This window comes from Colletotrichum paranaense (assembly GCF_030867605.1).
Source record: "Colletotrichum paranaense strain IMI 384185 chromosome Unknown Scaffold_13.1, whole genome shotgun sequence".
Classification (NCBI taxonomy): Eukaryota; Fungi; Ascomycota; class Sordariomycetes; order Glomerellales; family Glomerellaceae; genus Colletotrichum; species Colletotrichum paranaense.
This window is the reverse complement of record NW_026848971.1, coordinates 944,629-970,503: the sequence shown is the minus strand read 5'-3', so window position 1 is coordinate 970,503 and position 25,875 is coordinate 944,629. Positions and strand designations below refer to the sequence as shown.

At 51.7% G+C, this 25,875-nt stretch overlaps 12 protein-coding genes across 12 annotated transcripts; 6 read left to right on the top strand and 6 right to left on the bottom strand.

Moving 5' to 3' along the window:
* Positions 1–389: 389 nt before the first annotated feature.
* CPAR01_13793 (transmembrane amino acid transporter) lies at positions 390–1,906 on the bottom strand (the record flags this gene model as incomplete). The annotated part of the gene is made up of 2 exons (XM_060498045.1): positions 390–446; positions 500–1,906. The coding sequence occupies 2 exons, from the start codon at positions 1,904–1,906 to the stop codon at positions 390–392; spliced, it is 1,464 nt and encodes a 487-aa protein (XP_060343513.1).
* A 1,603-nt stretch (positions 1,907–3,509) lies between these two features.
* CPAR01_13792 (uncharacterized protein) lies at positions 3,510–3,806 on the bottom strand (the record flags this gene model as incomplete). Its single annotated transcript, XM_060498044.1, has 2 exons — positions 3,510–3,567; positions 3,643–3,806. 2 exons carry the CDS (start codon positions 3,804–3,806, stop codon positions 3,510–3,512), a joined length of 222 nt encoding a protein of 73 aa, XP_060343512.1.
* Positions 3,807–4,380: 574 nt separating this feature from the next.
* On the top strand, positions 4,381–5,688 carry CPAR01_13791 (uncharacterized protein; the record flags this gene model as incomplete). Its single annotated transcript, XM_060498043.1, has 5 exons — positions 4,381–4,556; positions 4,613–4,728; positions 4,793–4,963; positions 5,020–5,151; positions 5,213–5,688. 5 exons carry the CDS (start codon positions 4,381–4,383, stop codon positions 5,686–5,688), a joined length of 1,071 nt encoding a protein of 356 aa, XP_060343511.1.
* A 412-nt stretch (positions 5,689–6,100) lies between these two features.
* CPAR01_13790 (major facilitator superfamily transporter) lies at positions 6,101–7,890 on the bottom strand (the record flags this gene model as incomplete). Its single annotated transcript, XM_060498042.1, has 2 exons — positions 6,101–7,199; positions 7,262–7,890. The coding sequence occupies 2 exons, from the start codon at positions 7,888–7,890 to the stop codon at positions 6,101–6,103; spliced, it is 1,728 nt and encodes a 575-aa protein (XP_060343510.1).
* A 1,309-nt stretch (positions 7,891–9,199) lies between these two features.
* Positions 9,200–11,023, top strand: CPAR01_13789 (uncharacterized protein; the record flags this gene model as incomplete). Its single annotated transcript, XM_060498041.1, has 5 exons — positions 9,200–9,575; positions 9,625–10,230; positions 10,286–10,348; positions 10,408–10,609; positions 10,675–11,023. 5 exons carry the CDS (start codon positions 9,200–9,202, stop codon positions 11,021–11,023), a joined length of 1,596 nt encoding a protein of 531 aa, XP_060343509.1.
* A 398-nt stretch (positions 11,024–11,421) lies between these two features.
* CPAR01_13788 (uncharacterized protein) lies at positions 11,422–12,471 on the bottom strand (the record flags this gene model as incomplete). Its single annotated transcript, XM_060498040.1, has 1 exon — positions 11,422–12,471. One exon carries the CDS (start codon positions 12,469–12,471, stop codon positions 11,422–11,424), a length of 1,050 nt encoding a protein of 349 aa, XP_060343508.1.
* Positions 12,472–13,596: 1,125 nt separating this feature from the next.
* Positions 13,597–13,989, top strand: CPAR01_13787 (C6 finger domain-containing protein Acr-2; the record flags this gene model as incomplete). The annotated part of the gene is made up of 1 exon (XM_060498039.1): positions 13,597–13,989. One exon carries the CDS (start codon positions 13,597–13,599, stop codon positions 13,987–13,989), a length of 393 nt encoding a protein of 130 aa, XP_060343507.1.
* Positions 13,990–14,142: 153 nt separating this feature from the next.
* CPAR01_13786 (uncharacterized protein) lies at positions 14,143–15,310 on the top strand (the record flags this gene model as incomplete). The annotated part of the gene is made up of 2 exons (XM_060498038.1): positions 14,143–14,567; positions 14,623–15,310. The coding sequence occupies 2 exons, from the start codon at positions 14,143–14,145 to the stop codon at positions 15,308–15,310; spliced, it is 1,113 nt and encodes a 370-aa protein (XP_060343506.1).
* Positions 15,311–15,716: 406 nt separating this feature from the next.
* On the top strand, positions 15,717–17,943 carry CPAR01_13785 (copper amine oxidase; the record flags this gene model as incomplete). Its single annotated transcript, XM_060498037.1, has 4 exons — positions 15,717–15,944; positions 16,007–16,214; positions 16,265–16,630; positions 16,697–17,943. 4 exons carry the CDS (start codon positions 15,717–15,719, stop codon positions 17,941–17,943), a joined length of 2,049 nt encoding a protein of 682 aa, XP_060343505.1.
* A 1,523-nt stretch (positions 17,944–19,466) lies between these two features.
* On the top strand, positions 19,467–21,033 carry CPAR01_13784 (acyltransferase; the record flags this gene model as incomplete). Its single annotated transcript, XM_060498036.1, has 2 exons — positions 19,467–19,853; positions 19,915–21,033. 2 exons carry the CDS (start codon positions 19,467–19,469, stop codon positions 21,031–21,033), a joined length of 1,506 nt encoding a protein of 501 aa, XP_060343504.1.
* Positions 21,034–21,168: 135 nt separating this feature from the next.
* CPAR01_13783 (uncharacterized protein) lies at positions 21,169–22,476 on the bottom strand (the record flags this gene model as incomplete). The annotated part of the gene is made up of 2 exons (XM_060498035.1): positions 21,169–21,910; positions 22,346–22,476. 2 exons carry the CDS (start codon positions 22,474–22,476, stop codon positions 21,169–21,171), a joined length of 873 nt encoding a protein of 290 aa, XP_060343503.1.
* Positions 22,477–23,095: 619 nt separating this feature from the next.
* On the bottom strand, positions 23,096–25,864 carry CPAR01_13782 (uncharacterized protein; the record flags this gene model as incomplete). The annotated part of the gene is made up of 5 exons (XM_060498034.1): positions 23,096–23,162; positions 23,251–23,492; positions 23,736–23,993; positions 24,267–24,756; positions 25,584–25,864. The coding sequence occupies 5 exons, from the start codon at positions 25,862–25,864 to the stop codon at positions 23,096–23,098; spliced, it is 1,338 nt and encodes a 445-aa protein (XP_060343502.1).
* Positions 25,865–25,875: the final 11 nt, after the last annotated feature.

Below are 25,875 nucleotides of genomic sequence, written 5' to 3'. Positions count from 1 at the left end.
TAGAGCAGAGTTGTTTTCAATTCTGAGAAATCAACAGACGTAACTACAGTTTGTACATCCGTCCGAATGCTAGGGGTTAAAGTGTAGAGTCAGGAACTCATGAGGTCTTAATTCTAGAATAAATTGTTTATTCAAGCTTTTTGAAAGGCAGAGAACGCAAGCTTTCTACAAAATTTTGATCTCGTTCCTTGATTCAAGTGTGATTGCGCGGCAGTCGGCCTGCGAAACAAAGTCACGCTTCGAGTTGAAACTTATAAATGTAACCGGACATCAAATCAAGTTTAGTAGTTCTGGTGCATTTATGTAACGTTCTCAGCCGTGGGTATCTCGTATTTTAGTCATTGCAGACTTTGTGTAACTAATAATTATTTACAGGGTGGTTTCATAATCTAAGACGAACGGCAGGCAAAGGGCTTGTGAGCGCTTCCAGAGCTTGTCTCGTCGATCTTTTTGGTGTTAGTACATTGGACGTATGGTACAGTGAAGTTGTTGAACTTACAATATCAACGATAGTTGAGTAGGTGCCGGCAACCAATGTGACAGCTCCGACGATGAACGCCAAGATGCTGCCAAGACTGATGAGGATGTTCTCGCGCGCGAACCATTTGCCCTTGCAGAGAAGGGTGAACCACATGATAGCAGGAATGTAAAAGGAGAATCCGGAAACAAACAGCGCCGAAGCCAACGAGAGCAGGTCGGAGAAGATGGGAATAGCCTCAGCAATCACCCACGCAATAATGGTGAACACGACAACAAGGATGATCCAGCTGGCCCAACCCATGGGAGTGTTAATGTACTTCAAGTGAGAGTTCTTGTACATGCGGCCGTGAATGTATCGCAGGGCGACAGTCGAGTTGATAGAACCGGAGATGAAAATGACTGGAATAGCGACTCCAAAGGCGATCTTCGAGATAAGAGGCCCCGCAGAGAGGAGCGCAGGGGATTGGACCGAAGGACCTATGAAGGCGTAGCAAAGAGCGCCAGTAAGGGTATAAATGGCGATCTGAATGAAGCCAGAGGCCCAGATAGACTTCATGTAGTCGGTAGGCGTATGCATCTCGTCCATGAAAGAGAATTGACCGATGGCGAAACTGAAGGCGAAAATGATGTTGCTCACGGCAACAAAGGCCTCAGAGAAGGTCACACCCTCCCTGGGCCAAGCAGACCACTCGATGCCAGAAAGGCCGCCGGGGCCGCTGTTGGCCTGAATGCCGGTGGCGATGACTGTGATTCCGATGGCAGCCAGAATGGAGACGAAGTCGATGTAACCGAGGATAGCGACCTCGGTGAATGAGGGCGGGATAGCAAGAATCAGGAGAATGATGGCTGACACGGCCGAGAAGACGATGGAGCAGACGTGACCGCCGTTGATATCGACGAGTGCAATGCTGCCAGTCAAGGCGTGAGAACCAACAACCATGACGAGTTCAAGAACAAGCGCAGCTCCGAAGATCTCGTATCCGATGCGTCCGTAGCGACCAAAGAGAAGTCTTCCGGCTTCCGCGTAGTTGGCGACGTGCGGATGGGCCAGCTTGACCTGGCCAACGATGTAGCTGGTGAAAATCGAGAGCATACCAATGGTAATGGTAAGGAAAACGCCGGGGAACATTCCGAGGGTGTGGTAGGCGGAAGGCAAGCTGAGAGCACCAAGGGCAACGGCCTCGACAATGGTGACGATTGCCAAGCGCTTCCAGCCCAGACGGTGGAAGTGAGCGCTACCCTGGGCAGCGATCTGCTTGAGGCGATCGTTGTTCATCTCGTCGCTCGTCTCGCCGAGCATGGTGTTGTCGTTCATTTCGGGCCAAGGGTTAGGGGGCTGAACCATCTCGGCATCAGGTCCGTCCTCCTTGTGCTTGGAGGACTTGTTGTTGCCGTGGTCGGCCGTGTGGGAGATGGCGTCCGTCATGATGGGAGAAGACGTGTTTCAACCGCGGCGAAGTTGAAGACGATTGGTGGACGACAAGAGACAGTCCGAGGGGAGGTCGTTGAAGTGATGGGATGGAAGAAGCCAACGGAGAAAGGAGGGCTCGAGGGGCAAGAAGGGCACGACGCGTCTGACGTTCCTGACTTTTAAAGATCAACGTACAGGCGCGAGTCAGATGGATTCAGGGTCCACATGGCGGTAGACGGACTGGACTCATCCTTGACAGAGGTTGTCGTCAGTTCGGTAGCCCGGTGAAAGCCGGGCCACCTCCACAGAATGATCTCGCCCCCATGGGCGGGAAAGATAACAGATCGCCCTGCAATACGGGGAATGCACTCCTGAGTTGATAAGATCTAATTGTTTTGTGTCACTGCTGTCGAATTGCCCCGGAAACTCTGGATTACGAAGTCCCTGAGTGGGCGTTCTTCGGCCTGTTCTTGACACTGACATTGCGGAGGGCGCAACGAAGAAGTTTTGATGTCGTAAAAGAAGCTTTCCATGGCATGTTGGAGCCGCGCTAAGAGACCCGCTCGGCGGTTCTCGATGGAGCCTTTCTCGATTCAGAAACACAAGCGAGGAGCTTTTAGGTAAAAGATGGAGACAGTTGCGGCTCCCGCGAGATTCAGATGAGTGCAAGAATTTTCCTACAGCAAAGCCGAGTAAAAACCGCCGCTAACCACCGCGTCAACATGACTTCGCCGTCAAGTCTTTTGCCTGCCACGGAGCCTGTCCGGAGGTCCAAATGGGGCCGTATTACGTCCATGAAATCTCTCTATTGGGCGTACTCGTCGGTTTGTACGTTTTTATTCAAGGGCTGGACTTGTTAAAAAGTGGACATTGTCGCCTTTACGATGTGCCAAGTGACATACAAATTTGCTCACCAGTCAACAGAGATAAGGACTTGTGATTTGTTATGGTAAAGAGCTGTTGAACGACAGCTACAATGTAGAATCCCGCTGAGCTGCTCCCGAGGCACAACATCAACATGCGAATTCATGTCTGATGTCTCGACCCTTGCGCATATCTCTTCACCTCCCATTCGTATGATCGTGTTGAAGGGTAACGGCTGCAGGCTTTAACCCGCTTTGGCCATGGCGCGAAAATTTCTCCGATCTTGGTTCCTGCATCTCGGGTTTAGAAGGCGGGCTTGGTCTACCCCCCCGGCCAGAGATGGGTCATCTTTTTCAAGGCGCCTCTTCAAAATCGGGGTTTGGTTACTGTTAGAGACCTCCACGTGGCGTCTACCCGGCTCTCGATCTACCAAGTTGCGTCTCGCTACAGATCAGCAGAAGGTTTCGCGCGAAGTTTATTGAGCGAGTAGAGAAGTGAACGGGAGATAGATATGCCTACCCGTACCCTCTGTGTTTGCCTAGACCTTCACTATCATCATGTTATTCGCCAGAACTGGTATGGTCTCGAACTTTACCGCTTCAAATTTCGCGAAGTGTCGAAGCTTTTGGGCTAGATGTATCTTCAAAAATCTTGTATCGGGCTGTCAATTGGGATCGGCGAGCAATGAGGCTCGAGAGCCCGACTTAGTGACGACAGAGAAGAAGTAGTTGTGACAATAAATAAGGGTGATTGCCTAGAGCATCGGGGTTGTTACAAAGGCCATCTTCCTATCATTGGTTTCAAGAGAGGCCCTATGAACCAAAATTTTAGCTACGCGACCCACCAGTTCATGTGTTCAAATGACACGGATGCTGGGTCAGGCATACACAATCGATAAACTTAGTCGCAGCCGCACCAGACTGCATGCACGCATCACCCGCAGCTGATACTCCGTACCGCATGCTGTGGATACAAGCATCGTTTTATGGCTTTCCACTGTTTCGGGTTTGAATAAGGGTAATTTTGACTTGAGGGCGTAGGTCTTCTCCATCTAGTAAATTACTTAACAGAAGTAGTTGTTCTTCTCCAAGCAAATACGAAAGAGAGGCGATGCCGAGTGCTTCGATGAGAAGCGCATGCGAAGTGCGTTTACGAATTTGCACGTGATTAAGATTCACGACAGTGTTGAGGTAGTGCACACTCCGAGTTTTTCGGGATTCAGGCTCTATTATAACGGAATATTTAATCCGTTGATATCGTGGTCTCCCATCGAAGAACCTATTATCCAGTTTTTCGCTTATGTGATCGGTTCGCCCACTGGCAACGGTCCAGGTCTACGGAGTGGAGCAGAACTTTTTGGCCCCAACTGAAAGCAGGCGGCTTCCGCTTTTAGACTAAGGGCAGCCAGAAACGTCCCCTAACAGATACTCATCTCTCCGCCTCCTGCCCGGCTCAATTATTGCTCCGGTCAACTTCAACGTCGTGGGCGGAATGTCGAACGGGATTCGGGTATCACACAATTCGTTCCTGCATTGCTAGTTGTATATAAACAAACAAGCTTTATTGCGACTTGATTTTATTGCAAAGACACTATTTATCCGGCTTTTGGCACAATACCGTCCTCAATGTTGGCAGTTACGGCACCAAGCTTTTGCGAACCGTCCGCATATGAGCTTTCCACGATCCCTCAGCCAGTTGTAATAGAGCCTACCGATGTGGTATTCCGTGTTCACGCAGCGAGTATCAATCCCGTAGATGTCAAGAAGGCAGCAGGAGTCTTCAAGCTTGCGGTCAAAGAGAAGTTCGTTGAGAACCCTAGTCAAGCGATGATCTTGTCAACTGATATCAATAAAACAGATTCCCATATCAAATTGGCTATGATTGCTCAGGAACCGTAACAGAAGTGGGTCAGGATGTCAAAGGCATCAAAGTTGGCGACGAGGTTTACTCGCGGTTACCGGAGGCAAGTCGAGGTATGTATACGCCCAAAAACTGCGATAGACCAATGGTGTAGATGCTAAAATACTATACTTGCAGGGGCATGGAGTGAATACGCCAAATGTTCACAACATTACGTTACTCTCAAACCCAAGAATCTGTCTTTCGATGATGCAGCCTCTTTACCATTGGCAGGCATGACCGCACTGCAAACTTTGCGACGATACGAGGGATCATTGTCAGGCAAGACGATCTTCGTACCAGCTGGCTGTGAGTGAGATTCATCGAACTCTACATAGATAAATTGCTAATGATACTTTGACAAGTGAGCGGCACTGGCGCATATGCGTGTCAGATCGCCAAGAACGTCTTCAATGCTGGCAAAGTGATCACCACCGTCTCAACATCAAAGGTAGACAAAGTACCAGAGTTGCTTGGTAAAGGCACGGTTGACCAAAGTGAGCCTCAATCAAACTGCCTAGCTACTTGAACAGAGAGTGATACCTAACCAGAATCCAGTAATCGACTACACTAAGGAAGACGTAACCCAGGTCATTCCTCGTGGATCAGTTGACTTCATCTTAGACACAACTGGAGATTCTATGTCTTTTCTTCATCTCATGACTCCGTCTACAGGTGTCATTGTCTCTATCGCTACGCAGCCCTCCGGTACTCAGCTCCAACAATCTAGCGTGATGAAGAGGCCAGATGGCCCACGTCTCCCGTGGTTTGCACGCATGGTGTTGAACATGGTTGATTCGTATCGGAAGGCACGTGCAAAACGCTGGGGTGTCAAATATGAGTACCTATTCCTCGATCCCAATGCCAAAGACTTGGAAACACTGGCTCTCTATGCAGAAAAAGGAGACGTCCTGCCTGTTGTTGGTTGTAAAGTCAACTTTAGGGATATCGATGGCGTGAGAGAGGCGTGTACAACAGTGTACAACGGGAAAGGTGGCCTTGGGAAAACGGTGTTCACTATCATCGCGAGTTGAGTTTAGTAGTTTTGGGATAGGCGATAGTTTGCAGGCTTCCACGCAATCTTTCTTGAGTGACGTTTAGTCTAAGCGAATGAGATGCATTATCGGTCAACGTTCTTTTCAAGTTGTTGATAGAGAGACGTTATGAGATGAGATCTGATACCATACCATTCATGTTCGGAGAACAGGATGGAGTCGGCTATGCAAGCGTTTAGCGTCAGCAATACGGTCTGGGTCAAGAATGATGGCCAGCGAAAGGAGCACATGGTTGGAGCGATGGACACTGTAACATGACCCTGATCGGTTTGAGTCAGAGATGGGCAGTACTGCATCTATTGGGGACGTGTATGTCTAGTGAAGGTATGGGCAGAGGTTTTCTACACCGCCTCTAGTGCTAGTAGTTCTGCCAATACCACATCTATTGACTCTATATGGGGTTTCCTTCCCTCACTACATAGAGTAAAGACCAGTTGATAAGAGCAACAAGCGTAATGCCCCAGAACGGCGCACCAACAAAGTTGTTGCTAAGTCCCCAGCCGAGGACAGTTCCTCCGATAGTAGGTCCAAGCATGCGAGCTGCGGCTGAAGTGCTCGATGCAACACCATGCACGGTGGCTAGTAGGGCAGGGTGCGGAGCAGAGTCGTTGACCAGCATGATCGTTGCCGGCCCTACAAACGTTCTCGACATGACTTGTGCACTCAAGATGACGGACAAAAAGGGCCACAAGAGCGGGCTCTTATTCGACAACAGGGCGAGATAGGGCAGCGAGCAGTACGCCAGCGCACTGAAGGGGAGGAATGTGCGGTAGGACTGTAGGACACCGAGCCTACTGCTGATCCAGGGAAACAAGAGGATTTGGAGGGGAAGACCGACAGCTCCAATGACTGTGTTAGCAAAGCCGACCTTCTGGGATGACAGACCCAGACCACCTGTGAATCGGAATGGAAGTTGAGCATTGGTGTTGTCTGCTTGGGGTGCTGGTAGCATAACGAACAGTATGGAGTTGAAGGCAGAAACGTGGAGAGCCGAGGAAAAGTTCTGAACCAGCGTCAAGATAACGTTGCGGGTGCAGATAGCACGCAGAGGCGCCCGGCCCTTGTCTTCCACGGGCTTGCTGGACGAAGTTTGGTCCTCAACGTCTCCGGCTTCGGCCGGCTCGTTTGCATTGCCAACGAGATGATAGTCATTGGGCGGGCTTTCCATTCTAAAGACCTTTCTGAGAAGGAAACGTCCAAGGTCCCGGCCTCGGTCCCGGCGATGGCGCCGGAGTGGATGCGTTTCGTCCAGCCCGAGGACTACTCCCAAAGCCGCAATCATCAAGATGCTTGAGCAAACAAAGTTTGTCAGAGCGTATGGGAATCGTATCATCCACTCGACTCCATCTACACCACCGAGGAAGGATCCCGGCCCGAAGATTGAGGGTAGAGATTCGATAGGGTCGGCAAGAAATCCACCTAGAAGAGGTCCAATAATGACGCCAACGTTGAAGCACATTGGAAGTAGAAGAAAAGCTCGAGATCGGTACCTGTTCACCTTTTAGCACTGATCACGCGACCACAACTGAAAGGGGTATCAGGTCACGCATACCTTTTGTCTTCAACAATTTCCGAAATCATGGTCCTGAGAACACCTACGTTTCCGTTCAGTGCTCCAGCTAGAACACGGAAGAACACCACAGAGGCATAGGAAGTAGATAGACCCATCCCGATCGCTGAGATACAAGTTCCCAGCAGCCCCACGAGAAGGACTCGCTTTCGACCAAAAAGAGGACTGTCAGCCACATGTCCCCATAACATGCCAGTTACACACTGGGCAGCGGCGAATGCGGCAGTGAGAAGACCGGCCTGTCTTGCAATTGCCGAGTCTGGTAGAGATGGACTGAGAAACTTCAACTGATAGAAGAGGTACGATGTAAGTGACCGCTCAGCCAGCGGTTCGGCTAGGCGGGCAAAGACGACCATGCCCAGCTGCCACTTCTTGGGCATTGACATCCAAGACACTGGTTGTTGGGGTGCTTCTGTCTCAGCCACGAGACTCAAGTCGGGAGTCTGATACGAGGGAACGGCCATATTGGAATGACTGGTTTTGAGAAGTGGTGTCTCATCATTGACAACTACGTCGTCATCTTGATGTTGGTCTCGACTATTGCGTCTCCCTTGCGAACTTGCCTTCGAGCGAGGGCGTTTTGGGGCCGAGGAATCGTCCGGCCTCGCCATTTTTCTATTGGTAAGATAAAACCACAATGAACAACGGAGAATGTTCCAATGGCGGCAAAGAAATGCAAGCTGCAAGCTGCAAGGTGAGCTTCTAGATCAAATGTGCCTTCTGTCGTATCAATCCACGTTAGCTCCAACCCCAGCGCGCCCACACCAAGGAATGCGTGCAGGGATCAAAAGTCCCGCAAGATGCATGCACTTTTAGGTCGGCTCCCACTCACTCGATAGATCGACTTTTGTTGATTCCGAAGTGGCCCAGATGGGCGTGAAAAAGACGTTTAAAGCGTGGTTGTTTGACGGATGTTGGCCGCGTAGCAGTCTTGGCAGGCTCGCTCGCTCGAGCCGAGCGGGATAACGTCGTATCACCGAGGAACCATGAAACCTGTTTCCAAGCTGTGATTCGTCCGTTCTTCAACGTCACCTCGTTCGACCTATGGTTGAAGATGAAGAACAAGAGGAAACTATGCGTATCTAGCTCATGCAAGTTAGGTTCAGTCAGTGAGTATATGAAAGCTGCTGTTTCCCTCCGGCTTGCGACCTATTTTCCTCGGGAATCAGCGAGGTTTTATTCAGGGAACCCAGTACTCTGTGTTAGGATCTGATAAAGTTCAGTTGCTCCAGAATGTCATCCAACACCAAACTACCGCGATTTAGACTTCAAGACTTCCCTTGCAACGGCAGGGATTTTGGATCTGCATGAAATATCACTGTGAGAAATTCTGCACAAACAGTAGAACAATGCTTATTGGCGTCTTGGAGAAGATGGACCTCCACTTCCTGCGCCGCCGCTACTCACTTTGGGCAATCCCCGGGACAGATTTTTTCAGTGACAGCGCTTTGGCTTGTTTTGCCTCCTTTGTCGGCCCCAAGGAGACTCATCATATTCCCAGTTTGGTGGTCCAACCTTGTCATCACCGGGTCTAGCTCCTGCAGATTCATGAATCGAAGGGTCTCTGCAACCTTGATTTCGGCGAACTGTGGATCTAATCTGATTGATTAGATGCGCCTTCGTCGGACTAGACAAGTTCATCGCCTGCTCATCCGCACGTGGTGCCACCCAGTTACCAAGCGGGAGCGCCTGACGGACGCAGGGCCATCCACGGCTTGCGACCCTAGACGCGTAGTCGGGGTTAGGACCCTCCGTTGCTGTCCATCGGTCAATTTCGGAGTGACATTCATGTAAACCATGCTATAAGAACCAAACTTCGTCAAATATTGACATCGTCTCTCGCTCTACAGTCGACACTTTACGTTTTTCCACAGTCGGACGGTCTCAGCTGAACCTCTTCTCCTCCTCAACACCTAAGCAATGGCTGCCGAAGCAGTGCCACCCCCTCGGGATGCCGAGCAAGCTCCCGCAGACCATGTCTCTGAGACAAGTCAAAACGAGAAGCAGGGCTTTACAACCGCTGTCTCCGCGTCCCCGGATAGCGACGAAGTCTCGGTCAACAGCAGCCTCAGACCAGTTCCTTTGACATGGAAGCTGGCTTCTGTTGTGTTGGTGACTGCTATTGGATTTGGTTCGCAGTGGAGTTCCGGCCTCAGCGGTGCCATGAAGACAACGATGAAGAAGGAGATGAAGATCAACAACACGCAGTTCTCCCTTTTGGAAGCTAGCGAGGATTTTATGGTTACAGCTCTGATGCTTCTCAGCGGTGTTGTTACGGACAGGATTGGTGGCGCAGGTACGAATAATCAGAAATCTTGACACGAGCATTACTGACAGACAGCTAGGTGCCATGTTATACGGCAATTTCCTCTACTCAGCCGGCTCGATTCTTGTGGCAGCGGCAGCTCAGACCCGCTCTTACAAGTTTATGATTGCGGGCAGAGTTATCCGCTCCCTCGGAGATATTGCGACTCAAGTGGCGCAATACAAAGTCTTCTCATCCTGGTTTGCCCCCGGCAACGGCTTTGCCTCGACTTTGGGCTTCGAGCTCGGCATCGGCAAGATTGGTGCATTTGCTGGAAAGTCGTCTGCCAATATCATCGCCAAGAAGACGGGAGATTTCGCTTGGGTATTTTGGGTTGCCGTTTTCATGAATCTCTTCACGAACGTCATGACGGGCGTGTTTTATTGGTTTACAAAGGTTGCCAATAGCAAATTCCACGGCGTCAGCGACCCTGCTACCGGCGAGAGATTGAAGGAAAAGACAAAGAAGTTCGAGTTGCGTAAGGTCCTCGAGTTACCGTGGGCCTTCTGGGCAGTCATGGGCTTCTCGTTATTCGAAACGAGTACCGCTATTGTCTTCCTGCAGAACGCCACCGAGCTCGCCGAGCAGCGCTTCGGCACAAGCTCCATCACTGCCGGTTGGTATAGCGCTACGTTGCAATATGCCGGTAAGTATTTGCTCTTCAGCTTTCCCCGTGCCCTTCAGTCAGCTAACATAAGTAGGATTCTTCGTTGTTCCCCTACTGGGAATCTTCCTTGACCTCTACGGTAACCGTATCTCAGTCTGTAAGTGTTGATCGATTCCACAAAAATGAGGTCTTGTAACTAACATAGCCCTCTAGTAGTCTTCTGTGGCATTGGAATGTTCACCTCCATGTTGCTCGTGTGCTTCGCCAATACCACCCAGGGCACTGCTGCGAGTTTCGGAGTCTTCGCTTTCGCCTACTGCTTTGGACCAGCCACCATTATTGACAGTATCCGCACGTCAATGTGGGACTCAACCGTCTTTGGTTCAGCATATGCTCTGAAGATCACGATGAACAACGCGTATATTTCCTGCTCAAAACTTTCCCTGATGCCCGGTCCAAGCTAACATGATGCTTCTTCTTCAGGATGAACATTGTCGTCCGCGTCATTACTGGCGTCATCCAAGACAACGACAATAACTCTTACGACAAGGTGACTATTGTCTACGTCATTCTTGCTGGAATCTCGGTGGTCGTTTCTTTCCTCCTGACGTTTGCTTCCTGGAAGTCCGTCGACCTGGGACACCTTCAGTGGACACGCAAACTGCGCATTGCGCGTGGCGAGATCCTCAACGTCAGGAAGGAGAGGTTCTACGGGCAGAATGGCGAGAAGAACAGACTCATCTCCAAGAGCTGCTTCGTAGCATTGATCGTGCTTATCTTGGGAAGTTGGTGCGGATACTTCTGGGGAGTTGCGACTGGCAATAACTCTTGATGACTTGAGCAGAGGACGAAACAGGATGCGATGACTCGTAAGGGACATTCAACATTGTAGAACATGGTCAAAATGATTATGCCTAATCAATATTTGGTTGAACTAATACAATCGACGATCGCCGGTCATTCCGGTTGCTATGAAACTTACTTCTAGCGCAGCGTCATTTAGCTCAAGTAATGTGCAGATAAGCAAAATCTCTACCGCGGCGTCGATAGGTTAGGCTACAGACTTGCTTTAACTCACATAGCTGTCGGTAGCGTCCGCATTTGATTCGACAGCGCCATGAAGAAGTCTTCGCCTCGCGCAACTTGCTCAACTGCTAGACAGAATCCGGCGCGGCGATAGCTTCATAAAATGGGTCCGAAGCCGTCGAAGGGATCTGGAAAGCCCGATGTTTAGCGGAGAAGAAAGCCGGGGTAAACCGGGTCAGAAGGATCGATGTAGAAGTTCATCCGCCCAACTAGATTGGCATGACCCCGGACGCGTGGGATACAGGCAGGAAAGCCTTCCACGGGACTTGTCTCTTCGGATACGATGTCGGCTTGGAAGCTATTAGAGACGATGGACCGGTGCATAAGCTTGGAGCGACCCGGTGCTATCCTGCCCTGCGCAAGCAGCACAGCAAGCCTTGCACAGGTACCCGAACCGCATGGAGAACGATCAATCTGTCCATCAGCAAAGACGGTGACGTTTCGTTGTTTCACCTCGTCTCGCTCGTTATTGGCATCGCCTTCTTCGTTGTAGAAGATCACGCCATAGAGATCGTAGGTGCCATAGTTGGCCTTGTCACCAATGAATGCTTTGATCTCTCTGCCAAGTTTGATATGGTCTTGATGGCTACCGGGCTCCACCTTTAGTCCGATCTGAGATGCATCAAGCGTAGCGTAGACTGCACCAGCAAAGGCAAGGTCGACTTTGATAGTTGCATGATGAGACGGGATCTGGACCTCCAGGTCCTTGACAAGTTGGTAACTCAACACGTTGACAAAGTCGGCATAGACAGGTATGCCCTGCTTGACGCCGACGCTGGCAACCACGCGCCCAGAAGGAACATCGATAATGACGTCGACAACTCCGTCATCTTTGGGTGCTTCGACGAGTCCCTTTGTAACAGCCCAGTATCCCAAGGCGATGGTTCCATGCCCGCATGCAGTCGAAAATCCGTCTTTATGCCAGAACATGACCCCAAAGTGAGCCCCAGAGTCATCAGGCGGCGTGACAAAACCTCCGTACATGTCTGCGTGGCCGCGGGGCTCGTGGCATAGTGATTGGCGAAGCTCATCTAACGGGTGGCCAGGAGTTTTGATGACTGCGAAACGACGATCGGCTACGGTTTGGGCCTCGGGTAGATAACCGTTTGGCAGCCTGTCCACGATACGGAAAGGTTCGCCGGCAGTATGCCAGTCCTCGGACTCGACCCAAAAAGGGCTCTTCTCAGTAGACATCGTGAATGCCAGGGCGGATGGCGACCTTGGGCAAACAGATTGTTCTGGTGCTTTCGAAATGGTAAAGACTAAACGTCAGTCTAGGTTCCTCGGTGAATCAGTTTTTTTTTTTTTTTTTTGGCAGGATACGTCTGAAATGAGTAGCCGAATTTCGGTGCCAGTACCCTCCGATATAGGCGTCCGCAGAATGTCACCCGGCGCAGGCTAGACAACGGCAATGCCCCGCATCGGAAGGCCGACCCGGTCCGGTCAAGATGGGGCCCGGAAGAGGGTCCCGAGAATACGAGAAATACTGAGGATTTTCGTATTAACCAATGAGCCCTTCAAGAATCATTGTGATTGTGGGGAATTGGCGATTACCTTTGCGAAGCGAGATGCCGAAAAACCACGGTATTTCATCTTCCAGATGGTAGGAAACTCAAATGGTTTGTTAGATTTTGAGAACTTTTGCGGATTGAATAATGCTCATATGAGCTGGACTGGAAGTTGACTGCGAGTGGCTTTGGCAGGACGGAGCCGAATGCGGCGGAAGTCGGGGGAAGCGGATCCGGCCTCTGCACAAGGATGTACTTGGTCAATCGAATGAACCAGCAGACTTGATAATAACTGCTACGCTGGTATCAGAATGAACAGAACAAGTTTCCTCTATCCTCAATGATAAGGCTTTTGGGACAAGTGCAAAGTCGAGGGCGGGTTGTACCTGATTGAGGCCTTCCACGATGGAGGCCTATGGAAGACTCACAATGATCCACCATACCCTCAAGAAAACTGCCAATGCATGAATTGTAAAGTTTTCCGTTGACCAAAAGACACAGATAACGCTCACATTTGGTATCGGGAAGAGTCTCAGGCCCCAAACTCTGAAGCCCCAGCGAGATCAGGGTGAGCCTGTGAGGGACGAATCTGGGGTTGTGACCAGGGCCGCGTCTTGGCTTCCTGATGAGGCCTAGCGCCGACCGCATATCCTGCCGGCCTCCCGATCCGCCGGGTCTGCCATTTGATAAGCAAAACACCCCGCCCCCCAATCTTCACCACCGCGGCCTCCACACCTCGCCCGGACCCAACTTCACGCAAACATCCAACATTAAAGACACTCGGCAGCCAACCAACGATGTTCCATCCATCATGCCAGACGCGTCCCACGCTTCCAATTCGTGCTGGACCTGTCGGCAGAAGCGGGCCAAGTGTGACAGACTCCTTCCGACTTGCCTCCGCTGTACCTCCTTGAAGCTTCGGTGTCAAGGATATGATCGACCGAAGAAGTTGGTGTGGACCAATAGTGTGGCCAGCCGAGGCAAGATGATGGGAAAAGCCACATACGACGCAGATCAAGAACCGAATGATGATCTTATCGCCGCAAGGCCTTGCCAGTCTGGCCGTCTCGCAGTGGGACACCCTCGGGACACTTTGCGCGAAGCACTGCCGGCATCACTTGACGTGTCATGGTCTCTCATCGATCCTGACCTGCAAGACTTGTCAGTTGATTGCCGGAAGTACATACGCTATTGTAAGCTGTAACCCAGAACGAAACCATCACACGGTGAAGGCGCTGACAATGCTGTGTTAGTTGACATGGAAATGTCCAAGGAATGTGTCGTTTACCAGACATCCAGCAATCCTTTCTTGTCCCTTATGCCGCTTATGTCCAGAAGTCATGCCTTGTCCCATGCGATGATCGCAATCTCGGCCTTTCACTACTCTCATCGGCTGGTCATCAGCCAGATGCAAATTTCCTGTGCGGAAAGAAGGCTTCTTGAAGTTGAGAATACTTCACTGTGGCATAAGTCACAGGGACGCGACTGGCAGCTGAGCCAGCCAAACTTCTCGCCCTCACTGCGTGTAGCTCTAGCTCATAAGCAAAGAGCCTTGCAATATCTCAAGATAGAAATCCAGGACGACGATGTGACAAACAACGATGCCGCAGTGGCAGCTATCGTTCTATTTATCTGCATGGACGTGGTTGAGTTTGGCAGCCGTGGATGGGAGCATCACCTGGGAGGTGCTGGTGAAATACTCCAACAGCGGAAAGCTACCCTTCAGAATCGCAGTATTGGAACCGATCATTGGCTGGAATATTTTGACACAGCCTACACGACGTAAGGGCACTTCCTGAAAGCTCTTGCGTGGATTCCCCCCTAACTTTCCTCGTAGATTTGGGATCATCGGCGCAACACTGGCGCCAGCAAAGGGCTCTTTCGCTCAGCAACTAGCATCCCTTGATCCGTCTCTCCTAAGGATCTTGCGCCAGTCGGAAGATCAAACTTGGGTTGGCTGTCCTGCCGAGCTGCTGTACCTAGTTTCCGTCATCAACTCTATGCGATCACTCTCGACGTGTTCTGAGACAGAGCAGTTGAAGGTCGATGAGCTGTGCAAAGGTCTCGACAACTTCTCGCCATCAGCTTGGGCAGAGAATTTCCCAGATCCGGAGCACTATCAGTCGCGATCGCACCTTGCGCACGCTTACAAGGCGGCGGTTGAAGTATACGCCTCTCACATTGTAGGGCCGCTGCTCGATCAAGGGCATAATCTCTCTGACCTGTATCTCGAAGGGGTAACTCGATCCGGCATACTCCATATGCTCTCCATTTCAGCCCAGGACTTCCATGTGAAGAGCCTGGTGTGGCCGGCCTTTGTCGTTGGGGCAGAGATCCAAGCGGCCGATCTTAAGATTATGGTACGGGAAATCTTCAGGAATATCTGGATATCGTCGTGTTGCTACAATGTTAGAAATGCCATTGAGATGCTGGAAAGGATCTGGGCCCGAGACGATGATGAAAAGATGGCAAAGTCTTGGCTCAACTACCTCTGGTCACTGGAAGATAGTTGGCTATTCCTTTAGCCCAGACCAAAAGACATCTACGAAAGTCAAGGCAACAAACCGGAGCCCAGGGACAGAGCTTCGGACAAGGATGATACATGTACTTGGTGATAAGCAGCGATGCCAAGGTGCCGTGACAGCATGGAACGAAGCTGCAGGACGCTTATACCCGGATGGGGACATGCGGGTCAAGCGCCACTCCTAAAATGTGGATCACCTGCGCCGAACTTACGTCGCTGCAACGGGGTCCGATAAGGAGGAGAGTTCCCGCCCCGGTTTGAGGCCAGCAACAACGGTGCCGCCAACATCCACACATCCACACATTACCGGACTGCGTTTATAAAACCTTTCTGTCCCCTCATCTGTGCTTGAAATCATCTCGAGTCTCTTCATTTACAACCCCTCAACTACAATGCCTATCTCCAGCATGTCAGCACCACACCCCCTCTGCCCCCTCTCGGGTGCGGAGATCAAAGCCGCAGCTCAAGTGATCCAGACTGCTTGGCCAACATCTGTTTCTCTTCGGTTCAAGGTGGTGACTCTCAGTGAACCCGCCAAGGGAGAACTGGCACCTTACCTGGACGCAAAGGACAAGGGACTGTCTGCCACTCAACCTGACCGCAGGGCTTTCCTTGCGTACTACATCCGGGGAACGGTACGACATCCAGGCTTCGCTTTTTTGAGCTCCGACAAGAACACTGACAAGACCCATCATAGGATCTCTTCCACGAAGCGGTGGTCAATCTGACAAGCGGAAAGGTTGAGAGCAACCTCAAGCTTGGTGCTAATGTCCACGGCAACGTCGACTATGATGAGGCTCAGTTGGTCGAGAAGATTGCACTCGAGGACCCCAAGGTCCTTGCCGAGATCAAAAAACTCGAGCTACCTGAAGGCACAGTCGTCTGCGCTGATCCGTGGATCTACGGTGGGTGTCTAAACTAAGTGCTCGTGTTTCTCACAACTAAGTTCCACCAGGATCTGATGGTGTCAACGATGATGCCCGTCTATATCAAGTTTTTCTCTATATGAGGGACCCCAACAACTCATCCGAACCCGACTCTAATCACTATGCTTTCCCGTTACCAATTCTGCCTGTGGTTGAATGCAACGAGTACAAGATCATCCGCATTGACATTCTTCCCACTGGTGCGGACAACACCATCAAGCCCCTTAGCCCATACACGCCTAAGCCAGGAAACGAGTACATCCCTGAAGCCCAGAACCTCCGGAAAGACCTCAAGCCTCTGCAGGTTGTTCAACCTGAGGGACCGAGTTTCACCGTCACGCCCGTGGGAGAGACCGGAAATGTGCTCGAGTGGCAGAAGTGGAGTTTCTTCATCGGTGTGTAAAGCGTACTTGAGGGAGAATAAAATGGCCGGGAATAGTGGCTAACACGGAGTTTTCCAGGCTTTAACCAGCGCGAAGGTATGGTGTTGTACAACGTCAAGTATGACGGTCGTCCGCTATTCTACAGACTGTCGCTCTCAGAGATGAGTGTGCCCTATGGTGACCCGCGCCATCCCTTCCATAAGAAAGCCGCTTTCGATCTCGGTGATGCGGGCGCGGGAGCCACTGCCAACAACCTGCAGCTGGGCTGTGACTGCCTGGGAAGCATTCAGTACCTCAGTGGTGTAATTTCCGATGACCGCGGTCAGCCGGAGTCTAGAGATAACTGCATCTGCATCCACGAGCAAGATGCAGGCATTGGCTGGAAGCACACCAACTACCGTACAGGACGTGCCGCGCTCGTCCGATCTCGCGAATTAGTGCTTCAGAGCATCATTACGGTCTCCAACTATGAGTATATCCTGATGTTCTTGTTTAATCAGGCGGGTGAGGTGACTTACGAAGTCCGAGCTACCGGCATTCTATCAACACAGCCCATTGACCATGAGTTGGACAAGGTCGGCACGTCTTTCGGCACCGTTGTCCACCCTGGTGTCCTCGCGGGACACCATCAACACATCTTCTCCCTGCGTGTCGACCCCATGATCGATGGACACACCAACCAGCTGGTGTACTCGGAAGCGCACAAAATGCCGCGAGATCCCAACTGGAACCCCCACGGCACAGGCTATGAAGTCATCGACAAAGTCGTGGAGAAAACATCGGGTCTTGACCTTGACTTTGACGTGAACCGCACGTTCAAGATCACCAACCCCAATTCCCTCAACCCCATCAACGGGAAACCAGTGGCCTACAAGATCATGGCGCCGCCTTTCCAGAAGCTGATGAGCGATAACGACAGCTTTAACTACAAGCGCGCCGAGTTCGCGGACCACAACATTTATGTCACAACACATCGAGACCGGGAGCTTTACGCCGGCGGTTGGTATACCAATCAGTCTCGTGGAGGCACCGGTGTTAGGGGCTGGTCTGAGCGAAATGAGACATTGACTGCCGAGTCTGACATTGTCGTCTGGGTGCAGTTCGGCATCAACCATGTGCCAAGAATCGAAGACTTCCCCGTCATGCCGGTCGAAATTCTCAAGGTACATCTGAAGCCTGTCAACTTCTTTGACAAGAACCCCGCGTTGGATGTGCCTCCTAGTGAGCAGAGTTTTAACAAGAGCACTCTGATTGAAACTAGCAAGGCGGTAAAGGAGGCTGACGGCTGTGGTTGCGACGGCCCTGCTGCAGCATCGAAGCTATAGCCGCCAGATTCTTGCATGTACTTTTCCATCCAGCGAAGCCACTGTTTCCCCAGAACACATGTCTACCTACTATCAGATCATTTCTTTCCGTGTTCGATAGCTGTGGCAAAGGAAAGGGCCCGAGGATTACCTATAATCAAATAAGGGGACTTTCCACCTCCATCTAAGGGATGTCTCTCAGGGGCGATGATCACACTGCATACCAAATATTATGAACCGACCTCTTCTTATCATGATTGGTATGGAGACATTGGCCCTTGTTTAAACTTTTAAGTCTATCGCGCATGTGGATAGTGGCTAGATTCATCGGGTCACTTGCGACGGTGCTTCCGAAGTTCCGACTACCCAGTGGTACCATGGCTTGCGGCTGAAATTCTTCACGCCAAGCCCAAGTAACTGCGGATTCCAACTCCGTGACTTGCGGCTGAGATAATGGTACCATACAATGAGAATAGCAGGACTTGAAATCAGGAGCCATCTTTCTGTCGTTGTCTTGATGCTTGTGATGCATCCCATCGGCATCGAGCTGAGCATTGCGTTCTCAACCTTGTCCTCGTATGATCGGAATGTTTGCTTGTCGCGGGCCGAGACTATGGTCCTCGCCACTCGGTAAGCAACTCCCATAGCTTATTAGCAGGCACAGAGGAGCGTGGAATGCGAGTGTGGGGTTGTTCATGAGATCACGACACTCCCTCTAGCGTGGCAGCGAATCTCCTCGCGCAAGCTTGGTAGGGGGTCGAAATCGTGTAACAAACACGTTTTGCATGGAATGTCTCGCAATGGATTCTCCCAAATGTGTGTAACGGCGACTAACCCCATCAGTGCCGAGATCTCCCTGGCCCCTGACTTAACCGCCCATGTCTCACAACCCAAAAGCATGGTGGCGCGGGCGGAACGATTAGCCTCACGAATACACTAGTGCAGGCTCAACAACTTAGTTGCTCAGAAAGGTGGAACTCATGCATTCGGAAGTAAACATTGCGATGATGCCGGGTCGTTGTTTTCATTCTTCTATCTTGGGCAAAGTCCGACTATTGATATACCTAGGCTTGAACATATTGGGTTACGATCCTGGCTGCGATGAGTGCCATCTGGAAGCCCCCTTTGTTAGTGTAGAAGCTTGAATATCTTTGGGATTGACTGAGACACAGCTATATATGATTGGGAATGCTGATGTATCTTGTGGCCTCTCATTGCATTGCCTCGAGTCTCGGGCAGACCACTCGCTGGTGAGCGGCGTTCCGATTCGGATGCGATTCCTCATCCGGCCCCGTTCGCCCTCCTCCCTTGGCATTCCCATTCCTGATTGCCTCGGTTTCTTATCGGCACAGCTTGTTCGCTAGGGTTCATACATCGCAGCCTGAAGGCTTGAGTTATAAACTCGCGAAGCCTATTCACTGCAGAAAACCGGGAGACTCACAACAATACTATCTCTCGAACAGTTCTTTTCAAACCAAACCGCCTCCTCGGCACGACCTCTTTGCCTTGCTTCTCTTAATCCCTTTTGTATAATACAGCTCGAGATGCTGAACCAAGGCGAGCTCGGCACGGCCATGAAGGTCCTCTCCCAGGAGTCTGCCGACACAGTACGTGGCTGGTTCTCGGGAGAGCAGGCGGGCGAGTCCTACGAGCCACTCCTTGAAGACGAGGAAGCAGATCTTTCGGCAGATCTGTCTGAACTATCGTACGAAGAAGAAAAGCCAATTGAGTACACCAGAAGGAGCTGGTTTCGATTCCGCCGCTCCCATGCACGACGCATCTTCTGGACCTTGGTGCCATCGTTCGTGGCCCACGCATACGGTCATGGGGACGAAAATTCCGTGGTCCCTGATTCCCACTCAACGTCGTACCTGAACGGCCTCCGTGGCATCGCGGCAATGGTCGTCATTATCCTCCACTACACTGATGATGTGAGCATTCATTGAACGGGATGTACCATTGTGAGAAGACGGCTGATAATCTGGTGTTTAGTTTGTTTTCATTAACCATGGTTGGGGAGAGGATGCGGACAATCACTACTTTTTGCAACTCCCATTCATCCGACTTATCCACTGCGGAGTCTTGAGCGTCATGATCTTCTTTGTCCTCAGCGGCTTTGTGCTCACATATAGCCCGTTGAAGAAGGCTCACAGTGGACAAGTTGAAGCCTGCATTGGGTCCCTTCCATCAAGTGTTTTCCGCCGCGGAATGCGGCTATTCTTCCCGACTATTCCCCTCCTTTTCATTGTCCTCGTCTTGAAAACATACGGATTGTACTACAATAGCGGAAGCAGGGATCCTGAGGCAGCCCCAGCCACCGGCATCTTGGCGCTTCTCGTCTTGATATGGCAAAATTTCATCATCATCACGACTCAGACAACCACCGCCAGCTTCTTGCCTCAGGCCTGGACACTGTCGGTTGAGTTCAGGGGATCAATTCTCGTGTTCCTGTGCTGCTTGGCCCTGGCACGGGTATCTCCCCTAGCCCGGCTATCTGTGGTGGCGATCATTTTCGTTTTCTTCTGGACCCTCGGCGCGGATGGAGACATGTGGCAGCCTTGCCTCTTTCTCTGGGGCATGGTTCTCGCTGACATCCGCCATTTGCGGAACAAGCTACCGAGCCTGGAGGGTTCACTTGAGAGAACGGCTTCGTACAGCTGGTGGCTGGTCTTTGTGTTCTCGCTCTGGCTAGGAGGCTACCCCATCAATGGCCACACCTTCAATGCCGTGGGATACGGGTGGCTCGAAATCTTCCCCACGTTCGGCCAGGACCCGGCGCGCACTTTCCCGGCCGTCGGTGCCATGATACTGGTAACATCCCTAGAGAACCTACCGCCTTTGCAGCGCTTGTTGAACGCGCGCTGGGTGCTATACCTGGGCGAGGTCAGCTTCGGCATGTATCTGGTTCACTGGGCTGTTGAGAGGTCTTTCCTCGGCTTGGGTCTCAAGTTCTCGATGCAGAACGCCGGGTATTCTCTCGGTGTGGCTTGGACTTGCAGTTTTACCGTGGTAATTGTGCTCACCTTGTGGTTCGGAGATTTGCACTGGAGATTTATTGATCAGAAGTGCGTTCGACTTGCACGCTGGTTGACTACGAAATTGGGGGTGTAGTACGGTAGTGTTCATTCTGAGACTATCTAGAATCATGATCTTGTAGCGTTGGTCTGTTGGTTCTTTAGAAATTACATGTATATTGACGGCGTTTAGTCAATCGTTCCAGCGTCTTCTGTTATACCTCTTGGGTCTTCAGTTCTTCGGATTTGCCCTGTGATGGATGGTATGAAATCCGAGCCTATGGTGATCTTCTTGGCTTGTAGCCCTGTTGTGGTCGATGTTGAGGGCTCCAGGTTGACATTCCGATAGAGCTCCACTACCACCCATACCAGGGCTAGCAGTCTTGAGGACGTGTTCTTGACAGATGCGATCGATGTTCTCGATTTCGAGAACGACGACATAACGGATGGGACTGGTCTGCGAACGATTGATTCCAGATACTGACCACACCCGCACCCCGACTGATTGCGTGTGCGCGTCGTAAGAAGGTGAATCGCCTTCTCTGTTGTCGCGTTTGTTCGTCCCAAACTTGTCGATGAGAATAGTATCAGTGTTCATCGTCCTTCTTCTCGCGCTGCTCAGACCTGGCTTGCGCGGAGTACCTCCGCTGTCGCCCGATAGTGTAGTCGACTCGGGACAGTTCCCAACCAAACTCGAAGAAGCCGCAGCACAAAGAGCCACACAGCCTATTATAATCGTAGTTGAGAACCTAGCTGTCAGTCCGTGGCTAGTGACAGGGTTCGAGACATATGATGATATCGAAGAAAGGTGATTTTCCGAGTGGACCTGCTGAGCAAAGCAAGCCACCTGGATTTCGTCGGCCCACTCCATACCCAACAGGTCCTCTACAGACACCGTGTTCATGGCCTTGTCGGAGGAGTCTCGCTCCCTAGCCTTGACGAGGCCGCTGGTATCGGGCAACCCGCTGGCCCGGCTTGGGTTGATGATTCAAGACGGCATGTTCGAAACCAGAGACACAGTGTTGGTATACGCGTCAGCAGGGCAGCCAATTGGCTGGTGAAGAATTGGCCACAGCCAACGATGCCTCAGAAGTAAAAGTAAACGGAGGGGCCAATTGTACGGCACAGTTCCATGCTGTCTACCCAGCTGCAGTAACTGGATGATGGAGACGGACAGTAGCATCAGCAGCTGCTAGTGTGACTACATCGCCAATAGCCTTCATGGGCATGAGCGGATATACAGTGGCCAAACATGTCCAAATCTTCCACGTCTGGAGGCTCATGTGAGCGTCTAGCAAAGAGTCTCTGATGGATATCGATCCGCTGCCTACTCGACCATTGATTGGCAAAGCACCCATACATGACTAGCTTCGCAAGAAATCCCAAGATCGCTGCCGGCGAGCTCTGACCCGTGGGTTTCGATCACGGAGATCTTCACATGCTGTCCACCTCCTGCTTGCCACAGTTGCGCCGGTGTCACGCTCAACGTGAAATCAATGTCTTTGAGGTCGAGGAGAAAGTGGGTGACGTGGTCCTCCATGATAATAACTTGCTAAGTCGACGCTAATAGCGCGAAAGATGACTTCCATGTATGGGGGAAAGAAAGAAGAGCAAGCCAACATCGGCTCTTCTCATGTCTTCCTGACTTGGATGATGTGGTGCTCGCTAACCCCCGCGATCACTTCGGCCGTCTCCTCGAATAAGCCCAACATATTTGGATATGTCCACTAATTTGATGTTTTGCGTTGTTCCTTGGAATCGCCCGCAGAAGTGAACCATGTACCTGGTCCCGGGGAAGCCGTGGAGGGCCGCACTGCACTGCTTATACGTGCTAAAGAGCACCAAGGACATTGTCGAAATCCCGTAGGAGCGACAGTAGGTGTGATGTGAGGAATCTTGCCAGGGGTGGTATATACTCAAGAGGAACGCAACAATAAGCGGGACTATCATCCTTGTTGTTGACCCGTTCGGTCACACCACAGACGCGCATACGCAGTCGCTTGAGGGCCGCTGGTATACGTTCTCGTTGTAGCTCCCAGATGATCCGACGATCCGCGATATCCCGAGATAAACGGAAGTCCAGACACCGAGGGTCCATAGACCGGCTTGGCTAGGATGAACGACGAGACGGGCACTTACATTGCCCGCTTCCATCTTGACTAGGTGACGCGGAACACGGTTTTGGCGCCTTCGAAGCGGGGGAAGAAGGTGCAGACGCGGAGCAGCCTATGGCAGCTGAAGTCCCACCGTAAGCAAGCTTAAGAGGGTCGAGCATGAACTCTTTCATGCGACCGCCGCGAGGGTTAGAACAAACCGGCCCGCCCTTTCGTGTGTCTCGCAACTCGAATCGGGCCCAGGGCAGTATTGCTGACTCGCTACGACGGCTGTGGGCGCTTCACTAGTCTGAGGGGCGCTCAGGTGTGTGACAGCAATGGATGAACTCGTAGCCGATTGCCTCCGCGGGCCCCTGGTATGGCCTATAGTGAGAACGAATGGTAGTGGTTTCGTAAGGTTGATGGTATCGTCGGTGAAAGCTTCGACGGGGAAGTCAATTATCTGGTGTATTGCTAGATATGAGGTTTGGACGTAGGAGGAGGACTTGTGCTAAGCCAACGGAGTTCTCAAATGAGGAGGTCAGAAAGACAATTTGAGTAGTAGAGTCCATATTGCCCAGACAATTCGTCCATTCCTTTACTTTGGCCGGCTATTCAAATTCCAATAGTCGAAATCCTGGCGAGACCGACAGGAGGTTGTTGGCGGAAGACGATAAAGTGGAAGAAGGAGACAATGTAAATATACCCGCTCTTGTTCAGGGGGTGGGGACATGACGCTGCCGCGACCCCAGACCAAGGCTAGAATCCAAGGTAACTTGGTAGCTTTGATGATTCTGCGGACGTCGTTGGACGAGATGGCTAAGTGCTTTTTGAGCACCTTTAGGGTAACGGTCTCGTTTTTCTGCCCGTGGCGACGGGGCCTGCCGTTGAGGATTTTGAACTCCTTAAGGAGGTTCGCCTTGAGGGCGGACTCCCGGTCGGAATTTAGAGTCCTTAAGAGGTACTAGTAGTTATTATATACTTTAACCTGGGTAAGGCTGAGGCGGATGACGGCCGCACTGCTGTAGTTGGTATACGACTGGATGACGCTGATGCCCTAGATTAGGTTTCTGAGAATATAGGGGTTCTGGGAGTTCCCGTGGTACTCGAAGCCGGATATGATACTGTCTAGGTTTCGAGCTCTTTTTACTATGGCTATTAAGTTCTTCTTTAGATAGTATAATAGGGTACTAAAGATTACGTCCGATAATTTGATAGCCTTGTTGGCTATACTAACGACGATCTCTTTACGGTTAGAGATAACGCGAATGTTTATCCCGCGGAGGGTCTTGGCCAAGGAGACGGCTATGCTCGTGAGTGCCTCGCGATCGACCTCCTGCGATACCGCAACAGGGAGATCAAAGTCGTCCTCTGTGGGGACACCGGTATGGGCAGGGGCGGGGGAGGCGAGGCTAACCACGGTCTTCCGACGGTTATAGATAATGCGGACCTGGGTGTTGCGAAGCTCCTTCGCGTGAGAGACCGCCATGCCCGTAGGGACGTTGCGGTCGATCTCCTCAGAGACATCGACGAGAAGCTCGAAATGGCCCTCGTTCGGGTCCTCGGTCAGGTCAGGGCCGATGGGGGGTACCAGAGGCACTCGTGGCGCCGTCGATATCGTCTTCATCGACCTCTTCAGCCGGCTGGGCTGGCAGCTGAGGACGAGCACGTCCAGCAGCAGGGCCCGAGGCGCTCCGAGGAAATCATGAGGTCCTGATTGTTGATTGCTTGGTTCGTGTACTTCCGACCAATATCGATGTATTTGGTGATAGAATTCTACCACGGCTACGTGGGTTTCCGGCGTGTCCGTGCAAAGTGATTAGTTGAAGATGGGGCTCTTGTTACGGGCGCAGCCATATACAGTGGGAGACGGTGCCCGTGCAGATGATGTTTGGGAATCGACAAAAGATCCAAATGGCAATATGGATGTGGTGGGTTGGCGAAAGCGCTGAGGCGACGTTCAACACGCGCGACGACCTTGCTATGGACGGCAGACACAAGCAGTGACACAAGCAGTGACCCGCCCGAAAGAGCTCGTGGCGTTGGACGTTCTCACTCGAGTTGACGCGGGAGGCCAGAGTGTTGAAATAATCCAAGATTGATGATCGACGCCATGCGGAAAGCACCTCATTCCGTGGGGCCCACGGCCGAGATATAAGGGCTGAGAAGCAGCGGCACGACAATGAACGATAGTCAGAGGGATATTCCGAAGTCGATGTGGCCGCATAAGGTAGATTACCGGCAGTTCGAGTAAGTAGATGAGAGTCATCTCACCGCAAGAACAATAGTAATAGTTGGGAGTGTGGGAGAGAAAAGGTGTGTGTGATCGTGGTGATCTGCGTCGAACTTCGTGCCAAGGGCTTCTCCTCGATAGTCTCCGAAACCGACAGCATGCTACTGATTCGCTAGCTTTGCTTCAAACTGGTATGGACGGATCAGAAAGTATACGAGGTGCCGGTTGCACTCCCTCACACTCCCCCCAGCAACGACGCATGTCTTTATAGTCTGCGGCAGAGAAAAAAAACCGACGAAGTGGCTCTTGCTTGCTTTATACAAGCCCCCGTCAACGGCATCTCGTTCTCCAGGGCTCTCGCGTCGATTCTCGTCGGGGCCCGTCACCATTCCCTCGTCGTGCGAAACACGGGCCGGGTGCTGGATGGGCGCGAGGGGCTCCGCGCCAGGGTGCTGTGCATCTTCGCCGCTCTGGGCCGCTCCGTCGACGTGCATGGATGGGAGTACGGCGGCAACGACATCTCGTCCTCCAGCGCTCTCGCGTCGATTCTCCTCGGGGGCCTCGTTATCGGTGGACGGGATGGAAACAACGTCGACATCCATGTCGTCTGCTA